The 17,529-nt window shown below is 49.9% G+C and overlaps 8 protein-coding genes across 8 annotated transcripts; 4 read left to right on the forward strand and 4 right to left on the reverse strand.

Annotated features, from left to right (window-relative positions):
* The first annotated feature begins 57 nt into the window (after window positions 1–57).
* On the forward strand, window positions 58–1,913 carry N7503_005358 (uncharacterized protein). Its single transcript, XM_057064905.1, has 3 exons — window positions 58–225; window positions 297–1,556; window positions 1,615–1,913. The coding sequence occupies exons 1-3, from the start codon at window positions 151–153 to the stop codon at window positions 1,882–1,884; spliced, it is 1,605 nt and encodes a 534-aa protein (XP_056922648.1). The 5' UTR covers window positions 58–150; the 3' UTR covers window positions 1,885–1,913.
* Window positions 1,914–2,645: 732 nt separating this feature from the next.
* On the forward strand, window positions 2,646–4,295 carry N7503_005359 (uncharacterized protein; the record flags this gene model as incomplete). Its single annotated transcript, XM_057064906.1, has 1 exon — window positions 2,646–4,295. One exon carries the CDS (start codon window positions 2,646–2,648, stop codon window positions 4,293–4,295), a length of 1,650 nt encoding a protein of 549 aa, XP_056922649.1.
* A 186-nt stretch (window positions 4,296–4,481) lies between these two features.
* On the reverse strand, window positions 4,482–5,656 carry N7503_005360 (WD-repeat containing protein SWD2; the record flags this gene model as incomplete). Its single annotated transcript, XM_057064907.1, has 2 exons — window positions 4,482–5,486; window positions 5,549–5,656. 2 exons carry the CDS (start codon window positions 5,654–5,656, stop codon window positions 4,482–4,484), a joined length of 1,113 nt encoding a protein of 370 aa, XP_056922650.1.
* A 590-nt stretch (window positions 5,657–6,246) lies between these two features.
* On the forward strand, window positions 6,247–7,424 carry N7503_005361 (putative mitochondrial oxaloacetate transporter (Oac); the record flags this gene model as incomplete). The annotated part of the gene is made up of 5 exons (XM_057064908.1): window positions 6,247–6,263; window positions 6,329–6,533; window positions 6,604–7,075; window positions 7,131–7,276; window positions 7,332–7,424. The coding sequence occupies 5 exons, from the start codon at window positions 6,247–6,249 to the stop codon at window positions 7,422–7,424; spliced, it is 933 nt and encodes a 310-aa protein (XP_056922651.1).
* A 2,245-nt stretch (window positions 7,425–9,669) lies between these two features.
* Window positions 9,670–11,213, forward strand: N7503_005362 (ribonucleotide-diphosphate reductase subunit RNR2; the record flags this gene model as incomplete). The annotated part of the gene is made up of 4 exons (XM_057064909.1): window positions 9,670–9,805; window positions 9,883–10,119; window positions 10,222–10,555; window positions 10,609–11,213. Exons 1-4 carry the CDS (start codon window positions 9,776–9,778, stop codon window positions 11,211–11,213), a joined length of 1,206 nt encoding a protein of 401 aa, XP_056922652.1. The 5' UTR covers window positions 9,670–9,775.
* A 523-nt stretch (window positions 11,214–11,736) lies between these two features.
* Window positions 11,737–12,424, reverse strand: N7503_005363 (SRP9/SRP21 family protein; the record flags this gene model as incomplete). The annotated part of the gene is made up of 2 exons (XM_057064910.1): window positions 11,737–12,144; window positions 12,353–12,424. The coding sequence occupies 2 exons, from the start codon at window positions 12,422–12,424 to the stop codon at window positions 11,737–11,739; spliced, it is 480 nt and encodes a 159-aa protein (XP_056922653.1).
* Window positions 12,425–13,010: 586 nt separating this feature from the next.
* Window positions 13,011–16,171, reverse strand: N7503_005364 (WD40 repeat domain-containing protein; the record flags this gene model as incomplete). The annotated part of the gene is made up of 5 exons (XM_057064911.1): window positions 13,011–14,777; window positions 14,829–15,369; window positions 15,536–15,693; window positions 15,765–15,931; window positions 16,072–16,171. The coding sequence occupies 5 exons, from the start codon at window positions 16,169–16,171 to the stop codon at window positions 13,011–13,013; spliced, it is 2,733 nt and encodes a 910-aa protein (XP_056922654.1).
* A 296-nt stretch (window positions 16,172–16,467) lies between these two features.
* N7503_005365 (2-oxo-4-hydroxy-4-carboxy-5-ureidoimidazoline decarboxylase) lies at window positions 16,468–17,136 on the reverse strand (the record flags this gene model as incomplete). Its single annotated transcript, XM_057064912.1, has 3 exons — window positions 16,468–16,521; window positions 16,573–16,672; window positions 16,742–17,136. 3 exons carry the CDS (start codon window positions 17,134–17,136, stop codon window positions 16,468–16,470), a joined length of 549 nt encoding a protein of 182 aa, XP_056922655.1.
* Between the last annotated feature and the right edge of the window lie 393 nt (window positions 17,137–17,529).

Raw genomic sequence — 17,529 nt, forward strand, 5'->3', positions numbered from 1 at the left:
CCGGTTGCGACAGCTGTGCTACATTCACATCAAAGACACGTTACTCCTATTCAGATTCTTGCATCCCATCTAGCTTGGATGTGGTGTGGTCTTGATTAGCATATTTATTCACAACCTGGAGCCTCTCCTGCTTTCTGCTGCCTGATCGCGATGAAGAGCTGGCTCCGGACGCTGGGCCTGACAGCCCTGTTGGCAGGCTCTGTGCTTGCCAATGATGTTGAACTGGTGAGCTCCTTTGAACCTGACCTTTTTGACGGATGAAACCTTGCTCACATATTGATGCGTTTTTTGTGCAGAAATCCGATGAAGCGCACCGACAACGTTGCTCAGGGATGTACAGCCGTAAGGCTTGGGGAGGAAACATTGACCCCTTCATCTTGGTCAAGTTCTCTAAGTCAGCCGCAACACAGGGTGATCCACTGGCCAGCTTGGTCATTTTCGAATGGCAGGACGAGGAATTAATTGGCCAGTACCGGACCGAGGGGGGAAGTCATGAGAATGAACTTAAGGAAACTATCTGCGACCAGAACAATGTCGATCTCAAACTTTGCACCGCAGACCAGATCGGCTCCTTCCTTTTGACCTCCAATGCGACCGATGTCTCTTCGAACCCAATTGTCTCCACGGCTGTCCACTTGAACGACCCGGACGCAATCAAGTACACCGTACGGAAGACCGGCTTTTACTGCGTCAGCACATATGCATACTCGGACGAGCCCTACACTGCCGTGGTGACCTTCCGCAACTCGTATGGCGAGCTTCCTGCTGCCCAAATCGCAAAGCTTCCTTTCTACGGTGCTTTGACAATTGTGTACGCCGTCGTTGGTGTTTTCTGGGCCTTCCTCTATGTGCAAAACCGCCACGATATTCTGCCCGTCCAGAACTATATCACAGCCATTGTGGTATTCTTAATTGTCGAGCAATTGATGACCTGGGGATTCTATAACTTCCAAAACATCCATGGATTGAATGCCGGAGCTAAGGCACTGATGATTATTGTTGCGGTTCTGAACGCCGGCCGAAATGCCTTCTCGTTCTTCCTCCTGCTCATCGTTTGTATGGGTTACGGTGTTGTCAAACCTTCTCTCGGTCGCACAATGATCTATGTCCGTATTCTGGCAATTGCCCACTTCGTCTTCGCGGTCATCTACTCCGTGGCCAGTCTTTCCATTACGCCCGACAGCGCCGGACCCCTGGTGCTCCTGATTGTTCTCCCTCTTGCTGGAACCTTGACTGCCTTCTATGTCTGGACCTTGAACAGTCTCAATGCTACGATGAAAGATCTCATCGACCGCAAGCAAAAGACTAAGGCGCTGATGTACAAGAAACTGTGGTGGTGTATCCTTACAAGTATCATTGTCATTTTCGGCTTCTTTTTCATCAACTCCTTCGCCTTCGCTGGCCGCAGCGATGCCGACTTTGTTCCTCAGCACTGGAAGGCACGGTGGTTTGTCTTGGATGGCTGGCTCAACCTGGTCTACTTGTTTGATATCTGCTTCGTGGCTTATCTGTGGCGACCAACAGCCAATAACCGACGCTTCGCTATGAGTGACGAGGTAAGAATATTCTCCCCCTTTCAATGTTCGCAACCATGTATACTGACAATATATACAGCTTGCTCAAGATGACGATGGTTTTGAGATCCGATCATTCGGCAGTGGGCTCGATGAGGAGGATCCCTTGGATGCTCCTCCCGAGTACCCTGGCAGCTCTGCCGCCGAGGGTCGTCGTGATCTCTCCCCCATGCCGCCCAAGCCCGTCTCCTCCGCCCACCGCGCATCTCTTGATGAAGAGACCATCTTCGCAGTGGGTGACGAGGATAAATGGTCCGACGATGACGAGTCTCCGCGCAACTCAGGCGAGCACCAAAGACTCACCCACTAGATTTAAGTTGTACGATGTGAAGCTTCCCGTTGCCTTTGTCTGCAACTCCACATTCTCCTCTAAAGAAGTTGAGCAACTCCTGCGGTTGGGTTTAATTGACCTGCAGTTTCGCTCCAAGGTCACAAGCATGTCATGGCGTTGGCTTTCTTTTTTATTTCTCTCGAATTAGTGACGGGTATCTACTTTCCCTAGCTTGTATTTGAATTCCAAAGTATATGTTGAATACCTTGCTGCATCAATAGCGAATCAGCTAAGCCTTAATCGCCTCTGTCAAAATCAATAGTCATGATCGCGATTGGTAAAGTAACGCGAAACATACAGTCGAAACTTATAGAAGCTCGTCGCAAATTGACTTCCTGAGTCATTTAGAGCCTCACCAAAGCGGGTCCACCAATTCCACAAGGCTATAAACATGACACTGGATGGCTAGCTGCCTCGAGCTGTTTTATTTTCCCAGTATCCGGTATACATATACGCAATCAATCTTGCTAATCCCCGGTCGCAAAATCTTTAATTGGCCTTACCCTGCAGGCCCGATAAGTTAGCCAATCGCATCAGGACCCGCACTATAAATCCCCTCCGCGGGGAAAAACCTCGACGCGACAGCGCCTTCCCCAAAGCTCCACCAACCATAATTGGAAGATACCAAGGCTTGGAATACATCATACAATTTCTGAAAGTACATTCAATCCGATCCATATCCCACCGAACCCGCAAATCAGATCTACGCAGGACCGTATAACTCCACGCATTCCGCAACAATGATGCAGGACCCCGGGTCCTTGAACCCTCCCAACGACGAGCAAACAAAAGCTTCGACCAAGGCTTCCGCCGAGCTACACAAACAATGCATGGATCTCCTCAACGACCTAGACTCCTTCCAAGCGCTCCTGAAAGCGACTCTCCGCAACCCGCAGCTCGTCGAAGTGCGACAGTTCCGTTCAAACGTGAGCGCCGAGATGAAGATGCTTCTAAAGCTCGAAGAGCGAATCAAGAGCCAGGTTGAGAAGTCCAAACGAAATGCGGAAGATAGTGGCGACAATGAGCTCCATGGAGAACAGAAACAACAACCCATTGGCGATATGCAGTCGGATGTAGATTCCGATGTAGAGATGCGGTTGATGCATGCGCTGCGGTCGTCGAATCTGCCATTTTATCAGGCTGTGTGGGGCATTGTGTTGAGTTCTTGTGAGGGGCTGCTTGCCTTGGGGAAACGGTTTTACTGGGATGGGGAGACGAAGGCACCTTGGAAGAAGAGTGGAAATGAGAAGCAGGCCAACAAGGATAAACGCAAGAGTGTTTTTGTGGATATTGTGGCAGGCGATGGGACGGAGTGGGTGAAGGTGTCGACCATCTCGGAGAGCAGGCTGCTCTTCGAAATGGCGAAGAAAGGATGGGAGGCGGATAGTGAAGATGACTTCTCAGGATCTGAGAGTGAGCGTCCGCCCCGAAGGACAGTACTACGGAACTTTGATGGGGAGGATCCAGGGGAGGATGATGATGATGATGATGACCTGGAGCTGATCAAGTTGGCCCGGGATCTGAGGAAGGCAGCTGATGCTACGCGGGTGAGGTATAGACATCCTCGACTACGGATTGTTTTACCGAAGATTGGAGAAGGCAATGTCCCTGAAATTGATGATATTCTGACTGAGATGCGGAGTTATGGTATCCAGGTTGAGTGTCAGGAGAGCTTGTCAGCTACGATAGGCAATTCAGACCTCACTCGACTACTGCCTCAGCCATTCAAGAACTTCACCTCCTCTCTGAATGTTGATTGCACTCTTTTGCTTGCGATGGTGTCTGATTTATCTCATGTTAAGAATCTTCCCATCTTGCCCAGTTTTCATAGGGCTATCGTTCGACAAATAGAAGTCGACAAAGAGATGCCCTTGCTCCCAAGCGAATTATGGCCAGCCATGGGCTGCCGCGAGTTGGTTTGCACCAGTGAAGCAGGTACACGAATGCGCGAAATTGTGGATCTACTTGGAACCGAAACAGAAAAGGCTCGCATGAGGATTGTGATGGGAGAGCCTTCTGAGGATGGTGGTTGCGAATCACTTATTAAACGGTTCCAGGCCTTGTCTGATCATCATGTGCCCGAAGACTGGAAACTCCCTGTAAAGGTGATAGACGCACAGCCAGTGATTAATGCCTGCTTGGCAGAGGGGAAGCTTCCTCCTGTCGCTGATGAAGTTGCAGAAGGCTTGTCAGATATAAACTATAGTGTTTTTATGTACGGATGGGTCACGGGCACGACTACCATCACCAGCAACCGCACAATCGATAAACAGATCGAGACTACCATCGAAAAGAATCGAGGAAACGATGAGCATCTCGAGGGCCCTGTGGTCTGGGTATGTGATACAGCGAGAAGCTTAGTTGGAAAAGACAGGGACCGCAAAGACTAGACATTCATTGTCAATGTGGTTAATTCATGCTAAATAAAAAACTATACTATGATAAAATTCGGTCATAGAGTTCATAGCGTCGAACAAAACTCCGTAAAGTGGGTATCTGGATATTGCGTCGTAATCAAACAAACATAAGCCCGGCCTTGTAGCGTTGAAGACGCCGGGCACCCTGAAATTAATGGCTTATTTCTCTGATGGCTTCGGCAGCTCATCCGGAAGCCAGAAAACAGTGTCCTGATCGGCACTCGCGATCATGTTGTACTTTGGATTGTACTCAACAACGGCTGTTCGGTTTCGGTGGGGAAGTTTGGCCACAGGAGGAAGCATATTGTTGGCCTCGGGCTTCTGTTGCATATCCCATACGAGCATGTCTGGCCCGTCGCCATTGCCACCAATCACATATCGGCCATCGGGTGTGAAGCATGCATCACCCTGGCCACGGGGTTTGCCTGTCGTAGACACCGGGGCAGCACGGCCAGTCGGACTACTCTTTCCAGTAAGGAAAGCCTTGATAGAGCCATCAAATGCATCCAATATGAAGTGGCCATGATAATCCGTTCCAACCATCAGATATTTTCCATCGTTCGAGAACTCCAGTCGGGTCCAGGCACGTCCGCGAGTACTTGGTGTGTACATTTCCTCATAGGGAGCCAGATCAAAAGTTGAGAAGGGCGCTTTATCATAGTTGCGGAAATCGTAGAGAAGGACGGAGGATGTAGACTGCGAGGCGATGGCAAGGACCGACGCAGAAGGGTCAAACGTCACCAAGTATGGGGTCGCGAGGTTCAACTTGCCCTGCGGGTTCCGGGATTGCAGATCCCAGACTGCAACTGTATCATCTTTGCCTGAAGAAACAAAATGGTCCCCTGAGGGCGCCAGTGCCAGACTTGTCACAGTATCTGTGTGGCCATTGAAATAACGAACGTATCCTTCATTTTGCACGTCCAGCAACCGGAGGTTATGGTCGACTTTGGTACTCGCATGGAGAAGCGATCGTTGGTGGTGGGTGAACCGCGCAAGGTGAACGCCATATTTTTTGCTTGGAACTGTCTTCTTGAGTTTTCCTTCCTTGATATCAAATAGCTGAATTGCATCATCATCGCCGGCTGCGACAAGGAATTCGCCGCAGTCGTCGAAGTCCAAGGAAGTCACATGGGTCGAGGCATCAGGCTTGGATCCTCTGAAAGACTAAATGGAAGCATTGAGTGAGCAAAATTGTCAAAGGCAGCAGTGGGAAAAGTCTATATTACCTTGATTGGGCGGTAGGTGCGAATTATCTCTGGCAGAGTTTGACTTGACAGCTCTTGTGAAGCTGGCTGTGAGAGTTGAGTTTGGGTCGATGCTTGGGAGTCGGCCATGGTGAACGTTAAGTGAAAAGAAGGGGAACCGATAATTAGAAGATGGAAATGAGGATTAAGAAAGGGATGCGCTCATGATTCAATGACAGGTGGGGTTTGCTGTTTATGTAGGAAAGCTCCCCACGCGCTTTCTTTGTCTTCGTAGCGCCTTCCTTTTTCTGCCATCACTTCCCTGGTCACGTGTGTGTGATCGATCTACTTGCCTCACCGCCTGTTTATTGCACGTGACAATGTAGCGCCAGGACCTCCTGCGATCGGAGCTCGTCAGCAGCATTGACCAATCAGAATCGAGGGATTCCGAGGCCTTCTTCCCCAGTCCATGAGTAACCGCAGGTAAGCTTTAGGTGCATTTCAGCCCTGATCGCCCATCTCATCCCTCGGGCACCTACATTTGGTCTTTTGTATGCTTATAGATTGGTGTATTGGCCTTTAGCTCTTCTAGAGAAGTGTAGTGGGCTAGAAAATTGATCTATATCCCACCAGTGACCCCCTTTCGGTGCTCTTGATTGCCACTCCGATCGCGGTGCAGTCGCCGAATCTACCGACCAATCTATCCGTGCACGCCGCGGCAACTTCCAACTCCAAGCACGATGTCGACAACTACTGGGTATGGTGATACTAAGCTCTACTGTGACTAGAAAGCCTTGCGCTAACTCTCACGTTCCTATATAGAGCGTTCCTTGCCGGAGGTATCGCAGCTTGCGGTGCCGTCACCGTTACCCATAGTTTCGAGACCGTGAAGATTCGGCTACAGCTACAGGGTGAATTGCAGGCAAAGAGTGAGGCCGTCAAGCTATACAAGGGTCCTTTGCATGGTGTGAAGGTCATTCTCCAGAATGAGGGTCCTCGCGGTCTGTTCCGCGGAATTGGATCTGCCGTAAGTGCGCCATTGGATGACAGACAAGATTGGTATATCTCAATGAAACTAACGCACTTGGGCTATTCAGTACATCTACCAAGTCCTGCTAAACGGCTGCCGTCTGGGTTTATATGAACCTATCCGCTCTAACGTCACATCTGCCATCTACAACGATGCCACTGTTCAGTCTCTCGGCGCCAATGTCTTCGCTGGTGCCGCCTCTGGTGTTATCGGTGCTGCCGCTGGTTCTCCTTTCTTCCTAGTGAAGACCCGCCTCCAATCATTTTCTCCTTTCCTTCCCGTCGGTACTCAGCACAACTACAAGAACTCGTTTGATGGTTTGAGCAAGATCTACAAGTCCGAGGGTATCAAGGGTATCTACCGTGGTGTTGGCGCCGCCATGATTCGGACCAGTTTCGGCAGTGCTGTTCAGCTCCCGACCTACTTCTTCGCTAAGCGTCGTTTGACCCGCCACTTGGGTATGGAAGAGGGTCCTGCTTTGCACTTGGCCAGCAGCGCCGCTTCCGGTTTCGTAGTGTGCTGTTTCATGCACCCCCCTGGTAAGCTTATCATACCTATAAGAAAAGGAACTCTCAAAGCTAACGTGATCTCTAGATACTATTATGGCGCGCATGTACAACCAGACTGGAAACCTCTACGGAGGCGTATTTGACTGTCTTCTCAAGACAGTTCGCAAGGAGGGTGTGCTCGCAATCTACAAGGGCTTCTTTGCCCACCTTGCCCGCATTCTGCCCCACACAGTAAGCTTACCCCAATCCTCATTCAGAATATGTCACATGCTAACTCCACCTCTAGATCATCACCCTCAGCTTAGCTGAGCAGACTAATAAGCTGATGCGCCGCTTCGAGGATCGGGTTCTGCCTGATTCTCTCCGTGGTAAGATCTAAACGCCTGGTCAAAAAAAAACATGTATTTCAGCTTTGTCATTTTTTGCATTTCTGTTTATGTTGGATTGTGCCAGGTTGCATCGGAAAGCGGCATGGGATTTTGCGTGATACCGGATTGAAATAGATCGGGCGTTAATTGGGGTCATTTGATTCCCTGCTTTGGAGATGTTCTGTACATACTGGACAGACCGGAGAAGATTAGATGATATATCGTCCTTAGCAAAATATTCAGATGTACCTATCCAATGAGACCGTAGTAGCCTTCAAGGTAAGTCCTCGAAAGCGTTTTTACATTCTCTCCAGCAAGAGTAGACAGTCCTGGAGAATGGACGACCCAACTGAGCCCGTATTTGATCCACCACGGCCTCTAACTACCATGGGCCAGCTCAAGGCTATGACTCCTGGGCTCTATACTTTATTCTTCTTGGCTTCCCGCAATCGGGTGATATGGAGCATCCCGCTTACGCTATAAGCCTGTCGATCAGATGAAAGATTTGGGACCGCAAGCTTGTTCGATCAGTGTATTTATAGTCCATATGTAAGCCTCCGATGCATTCATGACCCTAGAAGTGCTCGCCTAAAGGGTATCAGTGACATCTACTAGACTCCAAGCTTGCCCCGCTTTTCAGAATAAGCTACATTTTAGCTCATATGTTGACAGATAAAAATTGGCCGCGATTTCATGTACACAAGGGAACGTTCAATAACTATCAAGCTTTCTCAGGAAATCTCCTTTGGTCTTCTATTGTGTTCCAAACGATAATGCAATGTTGCGTCATGAACCACTGACCACTCTATTTCAGTCGCGTCGCAGCACGGGCCAAGTCTATCGACGCGTGAATTGCAAAACTGCAGCCACGGCTTTGAACACCTCAGGTCTGAACATAATGTGATTTAGATCGGATATCTCTACAGTAGTGTCTGGCGCTCAATGTGACGCTGCAATGGCAAATGCAGCGTTTTACTTCCAGGGATAACATTGCTAACAAAGCAACTACAGTAAATTTGTAACGAATGAATAATTGCCACTGCCAAGGGTCATTAAACAACCTGCCTCCACATGTGGTATCCGGGAAACTAGCAACCTGTTCCTGAGATTGGTATCGCCGTCAAACGCCAACAATGTGCCAGGAAACGTCCATAGTGGGTCTCACATTCGAGGGCATCGGGGTTGCCTGAGCACCAAACCTGGCAAGTGGATACATGAAGGGATGCCACTATCGGATTTAGCATCTCCGACATGCTCAGCCTTGAAACTGGCAAACTTAGTTTCGCCCCCATCGACGCGAGATCCAGCACGCGAGCCGATCGGCACATTCTCCGACGCGCAGCATCTGCTCAGACCCCCACCCCCAGAACCTTCTGTACGGGGTCTACATAAGGCTCCTGCATTCCAAAGGAAATTTGAGATCTGGCAGCTATATCGTATTGAGGTTTTATATAAAATGCACTCCAGGCCTAATTGAACGCGAGATGCACTTTCAATTGGCATTTTGGAGCAAAAAAAAGAGAGCCAAATGCCGCGCTTCGGCCCAGGACAATGGTGGCTGGGGCTCCAGTGGAGAGCTTACAGGTCTGTGGGGGAGTAAACAGATGAGCCAAACGCGACAGGAGCATCATCCTTGCCAATTTCAGCCAATGCCGACGGATCATGGCTGGTCTAGATTACCAATAGCATCCGTAAATCCGAAATGTGGCCCTGTCGCGTCCTGGCGCGTGAAGGTCTGCAGGCTTATCAGATCATGATTCATCCTGTGAGTGGGCAGTGGGTAGCCCCACTAGTGTCGAGCTGAAATTTTTAGGAAACACGACGCGTGAAAACTGGGTCTTGCAGTATTACTGACGTTATTGACGCTCGGGCTTTGCCATAATATACGGTCCAAAAAACTGAGGTTAGGTGCCTAGTAGACGTAGCAGATGCAGGATTTGGAAGGCAATTATGCTAGATAGCAATTGACATGCCCACATGTTTCTGGTACAGTAGGAGGTTATATTGGAATGGAAACGAATTAGCTCAATAATGGTCGAGGGGGCTACCGCAGGCACGGCCATGGATCGACTCCCCTAGCGTCGGAAGCCGGTGGAAAAGCAGTGGCATGAACATTTCTGTTGTGTTTTCGCTTTTCCTGGACGCGCCTTGCTTGGCTGACCTAAGGGACACGTAGTCACGTGCGACGTGACAAGATTCGGACGCGCTAAAAGATTCACGCCCACCAAACTACTTAATTGATTCTTTCCCCTTCCCATTTTCCGCTCTTTCTTCATTCCAAGCCTCTTGACTTTTTACTTTCCCGTGTCTATCTTGCAATTCATCTTTCTTGAGTGATTACTTGCCCTTAGACACTTGCACAATGGCTGCCCAGGTTACCCCATCGAAGCAGGTACGTGATGTCACGACTCGCCTCTCACGCCACACGCGTCGCGCTGTCGTCCAAAGCTAACTTCAATGCTTCCATAGGCTGCTTCCTCCCTCGAGAACCTTAAGATGAGCGACTCCCCTGTTAAGAAGCTTGACTTCTCCTCCGTTGGCAAGGAGAATGTCCCCACCGCCACCAAGCCCGTCGACGCGCCCACCGAGAAGGCCGTTGTTGAAGCCCCCAAGACTGCTGCTGGTATCAAGGCCGCTGAGGCCAACGAGCCCCTCCTGCAGGAGAACCCCCACCGTTTCGTTCTCTTCCCCATCAAGTACCACGAGGTTAGTCACGTCGGCGACGCGTCCACGCGTAAAGTGCTGTGGGGCAGATTATCTGCATGCCACATTGGAAGAACACATGGCTAATGACATGTCGATCAATAGATCTGGCAAATGTACAAGAAGGCCGAGGCCTCTTTCTGGACTGCTGAGGAGATTGATCTGTCCAAGGATCTGCACGACTGGCACAACCGCCTCAACGATGATGAGCGTTACTTCATCTCCCACGTGCTTGCTTTCTTCGCTGCTTCCGATGGCATCGTCAACGAGAACCTCGTTGAGCGTTTCAGTGGAGAGGTTCAGGTCCCTGAGGCCCGCTGCTTCTATGGTTTCCAGATCATGATGGAGAACATCCACTCCGAGACCTACTCCCTGCTCATTGATACCTATATTAAGGAGCCCAAGCAGCGCACCTACCTTTTCGATGCCATTGATACCAGTATGTTCATCTACTCCACATCACCATCTTACATTGGCTAATTGCTTCCCTAGTTCCCTGCATTGCCAAGAAGGCCAAGTGGGCCATCAACTGGATCCAGGATGAGGAGTCCACTTTCGCCCAGCGTCTGGTTGCCTTCGCTGCCGTTGAGGGTATCTTCTTCTCTGGCTCCTTCGCCTCCATCTTCTGGTTGAAGAAGCGTGGTCTGATGCCTGGTCTCACCTTCTCCAACGAGCTCATCTCTCGTGACGAGGGTCTGCACACTGACTTTGCCTGCTTGCTCTTCTCCCACTTGAACAACCGCCCCAGCCCCGAGATGGTTGAGAAGATCATTGTCGAGGCCGTCGGCATTGAGCAGGAGTTCCTGTCCGACTCTCTCCCCTGTGCCCTGCTCGGCATGAACTCCACTCTCATGTGCCAGTACATTGAGTTCGTTGCTGATCGTCTTCTTCTCGCTCTCGGCAACAAGAAGTACTACAACGCTACCAACCCCTTCGACTTCATGGAGTCCATCTCCCTGGCCGGCAAGACCAACTTCTTCGAGAAGCGTGTTGGTGACTACCAGAAGGCCGGTGTCATGGCCAGCACCAAGAAGGACGCTGATGGTGAGAAGGTTCCCGGCAATGACGGTGGCCTCAACTTCGATGAGGACTTCTAGATGTTGTCGCCTTCTACCTTCTCCCTCTCCCCTTCTTGTTTTATACCCAGCGTTGTGGGTGTTTCTCGCTCCGCTTTTCCACATGATATCACGCTTTTTTTCTTGTTTCTTGTTTTGATGGGATCTGTTCTCAATGGTTGCGCATGGGCATGGCGTTCGATTTACTTTCTCTTGGTCTGTCCTAGACTTTCCCCTGTTGTCTAATATTGGGTGGATGGCGGATATTTGTATCTAGATATTCAATCACTTCGATGTGTACACTTTCAGCAAATTCTCCATCATTTCTTATTGTAGCATTTCTCATCGTAGCACATAGTTTCTAATGTACAATACCCCATGAACTTGAAATTGCTACATGTCCATCGCAGCACAACGACTTAAGATCTGCACATACAGTAGAATAAACGTACGCAAAGCCTCAATCCATAACGAACCACGTAAGTCATTATTTTCTATGCCAATACCAAGTCGCTCAACACGACAATACAATCAATATCAATATTCAATATTCACTTAAAACCTCCTATCGCTTCCCCTTCCCGCCCTTCTTCTTCCCTTTCCCACCAGCAGGCACCTTCCCACTCTGAGTCTGCACAACCTCCTCCTCAGCAGCCGGCGCATCAACCATCTCAACATCAGCCCCAGGTCCCGATAACCCCAGACTAGCCACATCCGCTCCTCCGGCCAACTTGCCCAAGCCAGTCATCAACCGGCTAACCTCCTGCAGCTTGTTTGTGCGATACTTCAGGCATACGCCTGTGGCGGGGTTGTAGGTTTTCAGGGTGAGAGATGCAATAGGCGCGGTTGGTGTGGATTCGGTGGGAGCGGTTTCTGTTGTGGAAGATGCTTGTTTCTTTGCGAGGGACTTTTCGCGCTTGTGTTGCTGGGCGCGGCGTTCAGTTGGGAAGCTGTATTTTGTTGTGATGCGGGTCTGGGATTGTTAGTTTCATTTTTTATTGTGGTTTGTGGTTTTTAGTCTTTGGGATAGGTATGTGCTTCTTTTGTTTCGGGGTTTGGGTGTTCGTTGGAGATATGAGAATGGGTAGCTGGTGGTGGGAGTGCGGAGACAGATATTGGGTTGCGTGGGTTGTGGAGATAGATGGTGGGATGGCCATGTGGCTTTGTGCGTGGTATCTTACAGTTTCCGGGTATGCTTCGAGAAGCAGAGCGGATTGCTCCAGGAATGCCTGGGTGGTAGGGAGGTAAGGCATAGTTGGATATAGACGAGAGCCGGTCTCGCTTTTGTGGTGAGGTGTCGAGTGTGAGGTTGAGTGCGAGCAGGATGCGCGGGAAGGAATAGGAATTGGTAGCTCTGGGTGAACTCCGAAGCTGCTTAGAATATTCTGGCGATCTGTATTTGTGTTCACAGGGAAATAGCCTCCGAAGTGAGAGAATTGGAAGATGGTGTGGTTGGAGGAAGTCCGGGGTTTCGATCAGTTATCAGTTGCCGGACTTTTTCGATGTCTTGGCATCAGCCTACTAACCACAAACTATGAACCTACTAACATTTTATACTCAAAATATGCATGTTAGACTTGGGAAATTGTTCATATTTATACATATTTAAATTTTGAACTGAGTTCTTTACAGGAATATTTCACACGCGATCCATATCATATAATACATGTCGAGTCAGGATCCAGGTCCAACGCCTCTAGCCTGTTTCCACTCAACTCCAAGATCCATATCCAACACTGGCCAAGGAAATAGTAAACCAATATGTACCAACAGATCAAACCAAATGCAATACACAAGCGCCAATGTCTTGTAAGTTGAAAGAAAACAAACGAGATAGATTCAAGAAACAGACCGATTGCATTGAACGCAAATCAACTTCTGCTTCCCACCCCGGTCTTTGACCCCACGGAAGTTAGTACCACTGCAATGTTCGCATTTCAGAATATCCTCATCGGTTTCGCCCATGGAGGATCCATATTCGCTGCTGAGCACACTGCCTCCAGATATACTTAGCTTGCGATCGCCTGCGGATCCGGAAGGGATGCGATTTGGACTGAGGAGATCATTCGACTGGCGGGACTTGGCCGCCAATGCATCGTGTGTGATCTTGTTCCAGAATGCATAGCTATGATCTCCTTGCAACCAAAGCGGATTGTCTTTGCCCTTGCCGCTAGCCACAATCTCGGCTGCCGTAGAGGGAAGTTTGCGCGGGTCTGGTGAATGTCCGTTTTGTTGGTTAGAGTCCTCGGCCAGGTGGCTATGGCTATGATCCAAACGGGATCTACGAGGCGATGGGGGCGGGGATTTTGAGACAATTGAAAGAGACTCATTCGGACCCATACTTGAGGGTCGGGAGGATGAAAGCCGAAATGCGGCTGGTCGGTGTTGTGGAGATGGACTGCGGGTGCGGAGACCGGAGCGGGATCCCTCAGTGCTAGGGCGGCCATTGCGGATGACGGAGTTGCGCCAGGAGACGATTCGCTCGGATGGGGTCTTATGTGCGGAGTCTTTGCTCATTGAAGAGCCGATACTCTGATGTGTGGAATTGGAACGTCGTAAAAGCCGCTTGGAGATAGTGGAGTGATCCCAATTCTCGTAACGACGTTTTTGGAAGGCGCAGTCTTGTCGGAGGACTTTGATTTTGCCTGAATAGTCGGCGATGACGATAATACTTCCATCGGGGTGTTTTGAACGAGCCAAGTACGAGGGGGATTCGTGCGCCATTTTCGACACGATGGATAAGCGCGGTGCTGATGCAGACCGTTTGTGCTTGTGCTCAGGCTTTTTGATGTCGGAGCTCGATTGCTTTGGAGTTCCTACAGCTTCCTCGGGACTCATGAGAGCTACAGGCGGGGGGTTGCAGATATCATAGATCGGATCTTCCGATAGCCCAAGAACCTGCTTGGTCTTCACAGGCGCCGTCACAGCCACGGTGACGATGGCGGACTGTGTTTCAAACACCTCCACGGCTCGCTTGTCGGAATCTCCTTCAGCAGCCCCAATTGGCCAGACATAGGCTCTACGGTCCTCACTGCCACAGATAACATGCTTACCATCTTCGGTAAATGATGCCCGGATCTGACTGCAAGTGTTTTCATTGCCCCGAAACTTTGCCTCGAGGGTCCGCAGTTGGAAATCATAGAGCCGGATTCGCGAGTCATTGCTAGTCACCAATATTTTGACATCTCCGTTCGGATCGTCCTCAGGGATCATCATAGTGTCAATGCCGGTGATCTTATTGCCTTTCGAGTTTCGTCCTCGGGCTGATCGAACGTGGATCTGCCCTGATACCTTGAGACCCTCAGTGTCATAGATGTTGAGTAGACCATTCAGACATCCTGCCATTGAATGCCGGCCATCTGGTGTAAACGCTACTGCTGTGATCATATCCGGTACGGTCGTCATAAATGCCACGCTCTTATCTGGAATGCTCCAGAGTCGTAGCTTGCAGTCCAATGAGCCTGCCAAAAAGAATCGATCGTCTTTGGGATGGAATTGAATCGAGGTGACAAAGTCGCTGTGTTGAAAGCAGCATAGACATTCATTTCGACTCGCATGCCATAATCGGACAGTTTTATCCATAGATGAGGACAGAAGGAAGTTGTTCTGTTCTGGTTAGCTGATTGCACTCAATTTTAAGGCAATAAGTCTTCATACTTTACTCCAACTCAGGTCCAGAATGCTTCCGGTATGCCCCTCGTACACATTGACAGGTTTGGGCGAAAACACCGGTGCCGTGAACTTCAGCTGTTGCGCCTCTGCAGTATCACCGTCTAGTGTGGCCTGCTCCCGCTCCTCTGGTGTGGTGATGACGGCCCATACTCGGACCTTTCGATCTTGACCCGCCGCAGCTAGAAATTTGCCATCTTTAGAGAAACTCAGAGCCCAAATCGCTCTTCCAGTATCATCATTGGCGTTCGTCGACGTTGACCCTCGTCTTCCTGCGGCGGGCTGCTGCACGCCCCCGCCCTGCAGTTCTTGTGCCAAGAACAGACGATCGAATGTCTTGTCCTTCTTGTAATGCGCCCGAACCTTCATATACCGTGATGGGGCCGGGTGCCGGGGGATGAACCCCATTGGATGCGAAGTCTCGACGGACATGCGACTGGCCTCTGCTTCTGAGGTATCATCTTCTGCCTCGGATAACGTATCTTTCTTCTTTGTGCCAATAATGCGACTTAGGAAAGAAACGCCTTTTCTGCTGGGCGAAAAAAGAAAGCCAGATCTCGTCAGCCAAGGTCAATATGATCGGAGCTCGGAGGTCCCGGATTCCGCGCATACGTATGTTTTCTTTTCTTGCGAAGAGAAAAATATACGCGGAGGAGAAAGCGCAAACATCAGAGATTCCACATTGAATAACTTACTTCTTTTCCTTGGGCAGCTTTAAGTTTGACGCATCTCCCCGAGCCGCGCCATGATCTGACAAGTTGTACTCCGAGCTCCCGGCATCGGCCTCGTACGAGGCCCGACCCAATAACTTTAGAGGAATGGACTTTTGCGTATTGGTGCGCTTGATGATATGCTATAAGAGAGGGTTAGAAAGTTCTTGCGATTCAGTCCAGCGCGACACATGCGCCAAAAGACAAGGCTGACCTGAGATAACGGGTCGATGGCGCTGGATTCGGTCCGGGTCTCATGCAGCGTGTACGAGGTAGAGTTTCTGACCAACGGACCACCAATGGGCATGGGACGACGAGAGTTCCGCTGGCCATCCTGTTGGCTGTTGCTTGACCCTGATGGGACGTCCGAGATAACCGAGCCTATCAAGTTTGCTGTCAGTGGGTTCTACTTGATGTGTTTGTATTTTGGAAAATATAGGGGGTCGCGCGTCGGCGGGTTTGTCGCATAAGCACGAAACGGATCGCATAAAGAACCGGTTCAAATTGCAATGTCTACATACCGGGGAATGTTGCAGCCCTGGGAGGTGGTGGTTTAGAATCCCCGGCTATCGCGGGGATTGGCGCTCGTGGCAATGTCTGGTCCGCGCTGCTCTCCACCATATTGTGGCGCGCGTTGAGCGCATGGGGAGAGTAATAGTATGGGTTGCAAAGGGGAGAGAGAAATAGGGAATCACAGTATTGATTGAATATTATAGAAAGAAAGAAAAAGTCCAGAAAAAAAGACGATAGGCTAAGCGGCAACGGCCGGGAAAGTCATGGATGACATCAAATTGGAAGCGGGTGGAGCCCCATACTGTTGGACCCTTTTCGCCTCCCAGAGCTTATCGTCTTGCCTGGATTCTTTGATACATGCCAAGACTTCAAAGTCTTGTTTATAGTATATATTTTGTTCATTTCTAAATGCGCGCCTGGAGTTTGCGGGCGCGATCTTTTGCAATGTCACACATGGCCTATGCACGTCAGTGTCTTGCGATCAAAGAGATATCAATTCCAAAGCCCACCTGAATTGTTTCCTCAACTTCCTTTTCTTGATTACCTCGGTCAATACGCTGGCGCATCTCTGCCATAATCACATCTCTGCTGCGGCCGTTGACAAAAGAGCTTGTCATGAAATATCAGCGATAGTCCCAAAAAGAAAAGTATAGTTATAACCTGAGGAATTGCTCTTACACAAATCGCAATCCGGGAAATCGTTGTTCGTATTCCGCATTTAGTGCTCGAAGTTTCTCGCCCTGCTCTTCAGCGCCGGTATTCAATTGTTCCTGCTCCTTCTTGCTCAGCTCGCTCAGATGCTCCGGGTTGGCGGGAGCCCGACCGAGGCGAGGGTGGGAGCCTAGGATGCCGAATAACACGTCCCGGTCGGTGGGGGAGTTGACGGCAGAGAGAGCAGACATACGACCACCCACAGCCTCGATCAGAGTGCCATATGAAGAGAAAGTCTGGTTGGCCAGAACTGGGATCATCAGTTGGTGAAGTTCGGGAGAGGGCTCGAAGAGCGTGTCCAGCACGCGCAGCTGAGTCTCTTGAGGGAGAGAGGTAATGGTGGAGATGGCTGGAAGATCCATTGTCGAGTTGATTATACTTGTAACCGTTATAGCGGGGACGTTGGTTGATATAAGTAGGTTCCCGCTATCGGGGCTCGCCGAGTATTGTAGGTGTTCGGCCGGAGAAATGCGCCCACGGAACTGATATGCCCCGTATTTTATATGGAGTAGATTTGATACTATATCATCCACGCTTACTACTATGTTGGACACGTCGATCTGGCATTCCGATCTGGCCTGCAAATCGGGATGAACCCAATTTAGTGGAATATCCGCACAGATCATACAGTGTCAAAGATGGCTATAATCTGCATTTTTCGGATTTCCCCCGGCCAAGATAACATTCTTCCCCATCGATCCAGAATATGTACAGGGAATGCCTCCCTCGAAAGAGATCCTAACTATAAAGAGCAG

The sequence above is a fragment of the Penicillium pulvis genome (genome assembly GCF_028828015.1).
Source record: "Penicillium pulvis strain IBT 33274 chromosome Unknown contig_23_segment0_segment0, whole genome shotgun sequence".
In the NCBI taxonomy this organism is placed as follows: Eukaryota; Fungi; Ascomycota; class Eurotiomycetes; order Eurotiales; family Aspergillaceae; genus Penicillium; species Penicillium pulvis.

What these genes read in the sequence shown, in the direction of transcription:
- N7503_005358 (XM_057064905.1), top strand. Translation starts at nt 151, where the DNA reads ATGAAGAGCTGGCTCCGGACGCTGGGCCTGACAGCCCTGTTGGCAGGC. An exon ending in TTGCCAATGATGTTGAACTG is followed by an intron (nt 226 to 296) that starts GTGAGCTCCTTT and finishes TTTTTTGTGCAG; the next exon opens with AAATCCGATGAAGCGCACCG. An exon ending in GCTTCGCTATGAGTGACGAG is followed by an intron (nt 1,557 to 1,614) that starts GTAAGAATATTC and finishes CAATATATACAG; the next exon opens with CTTGCTCAAGATGACGATGG.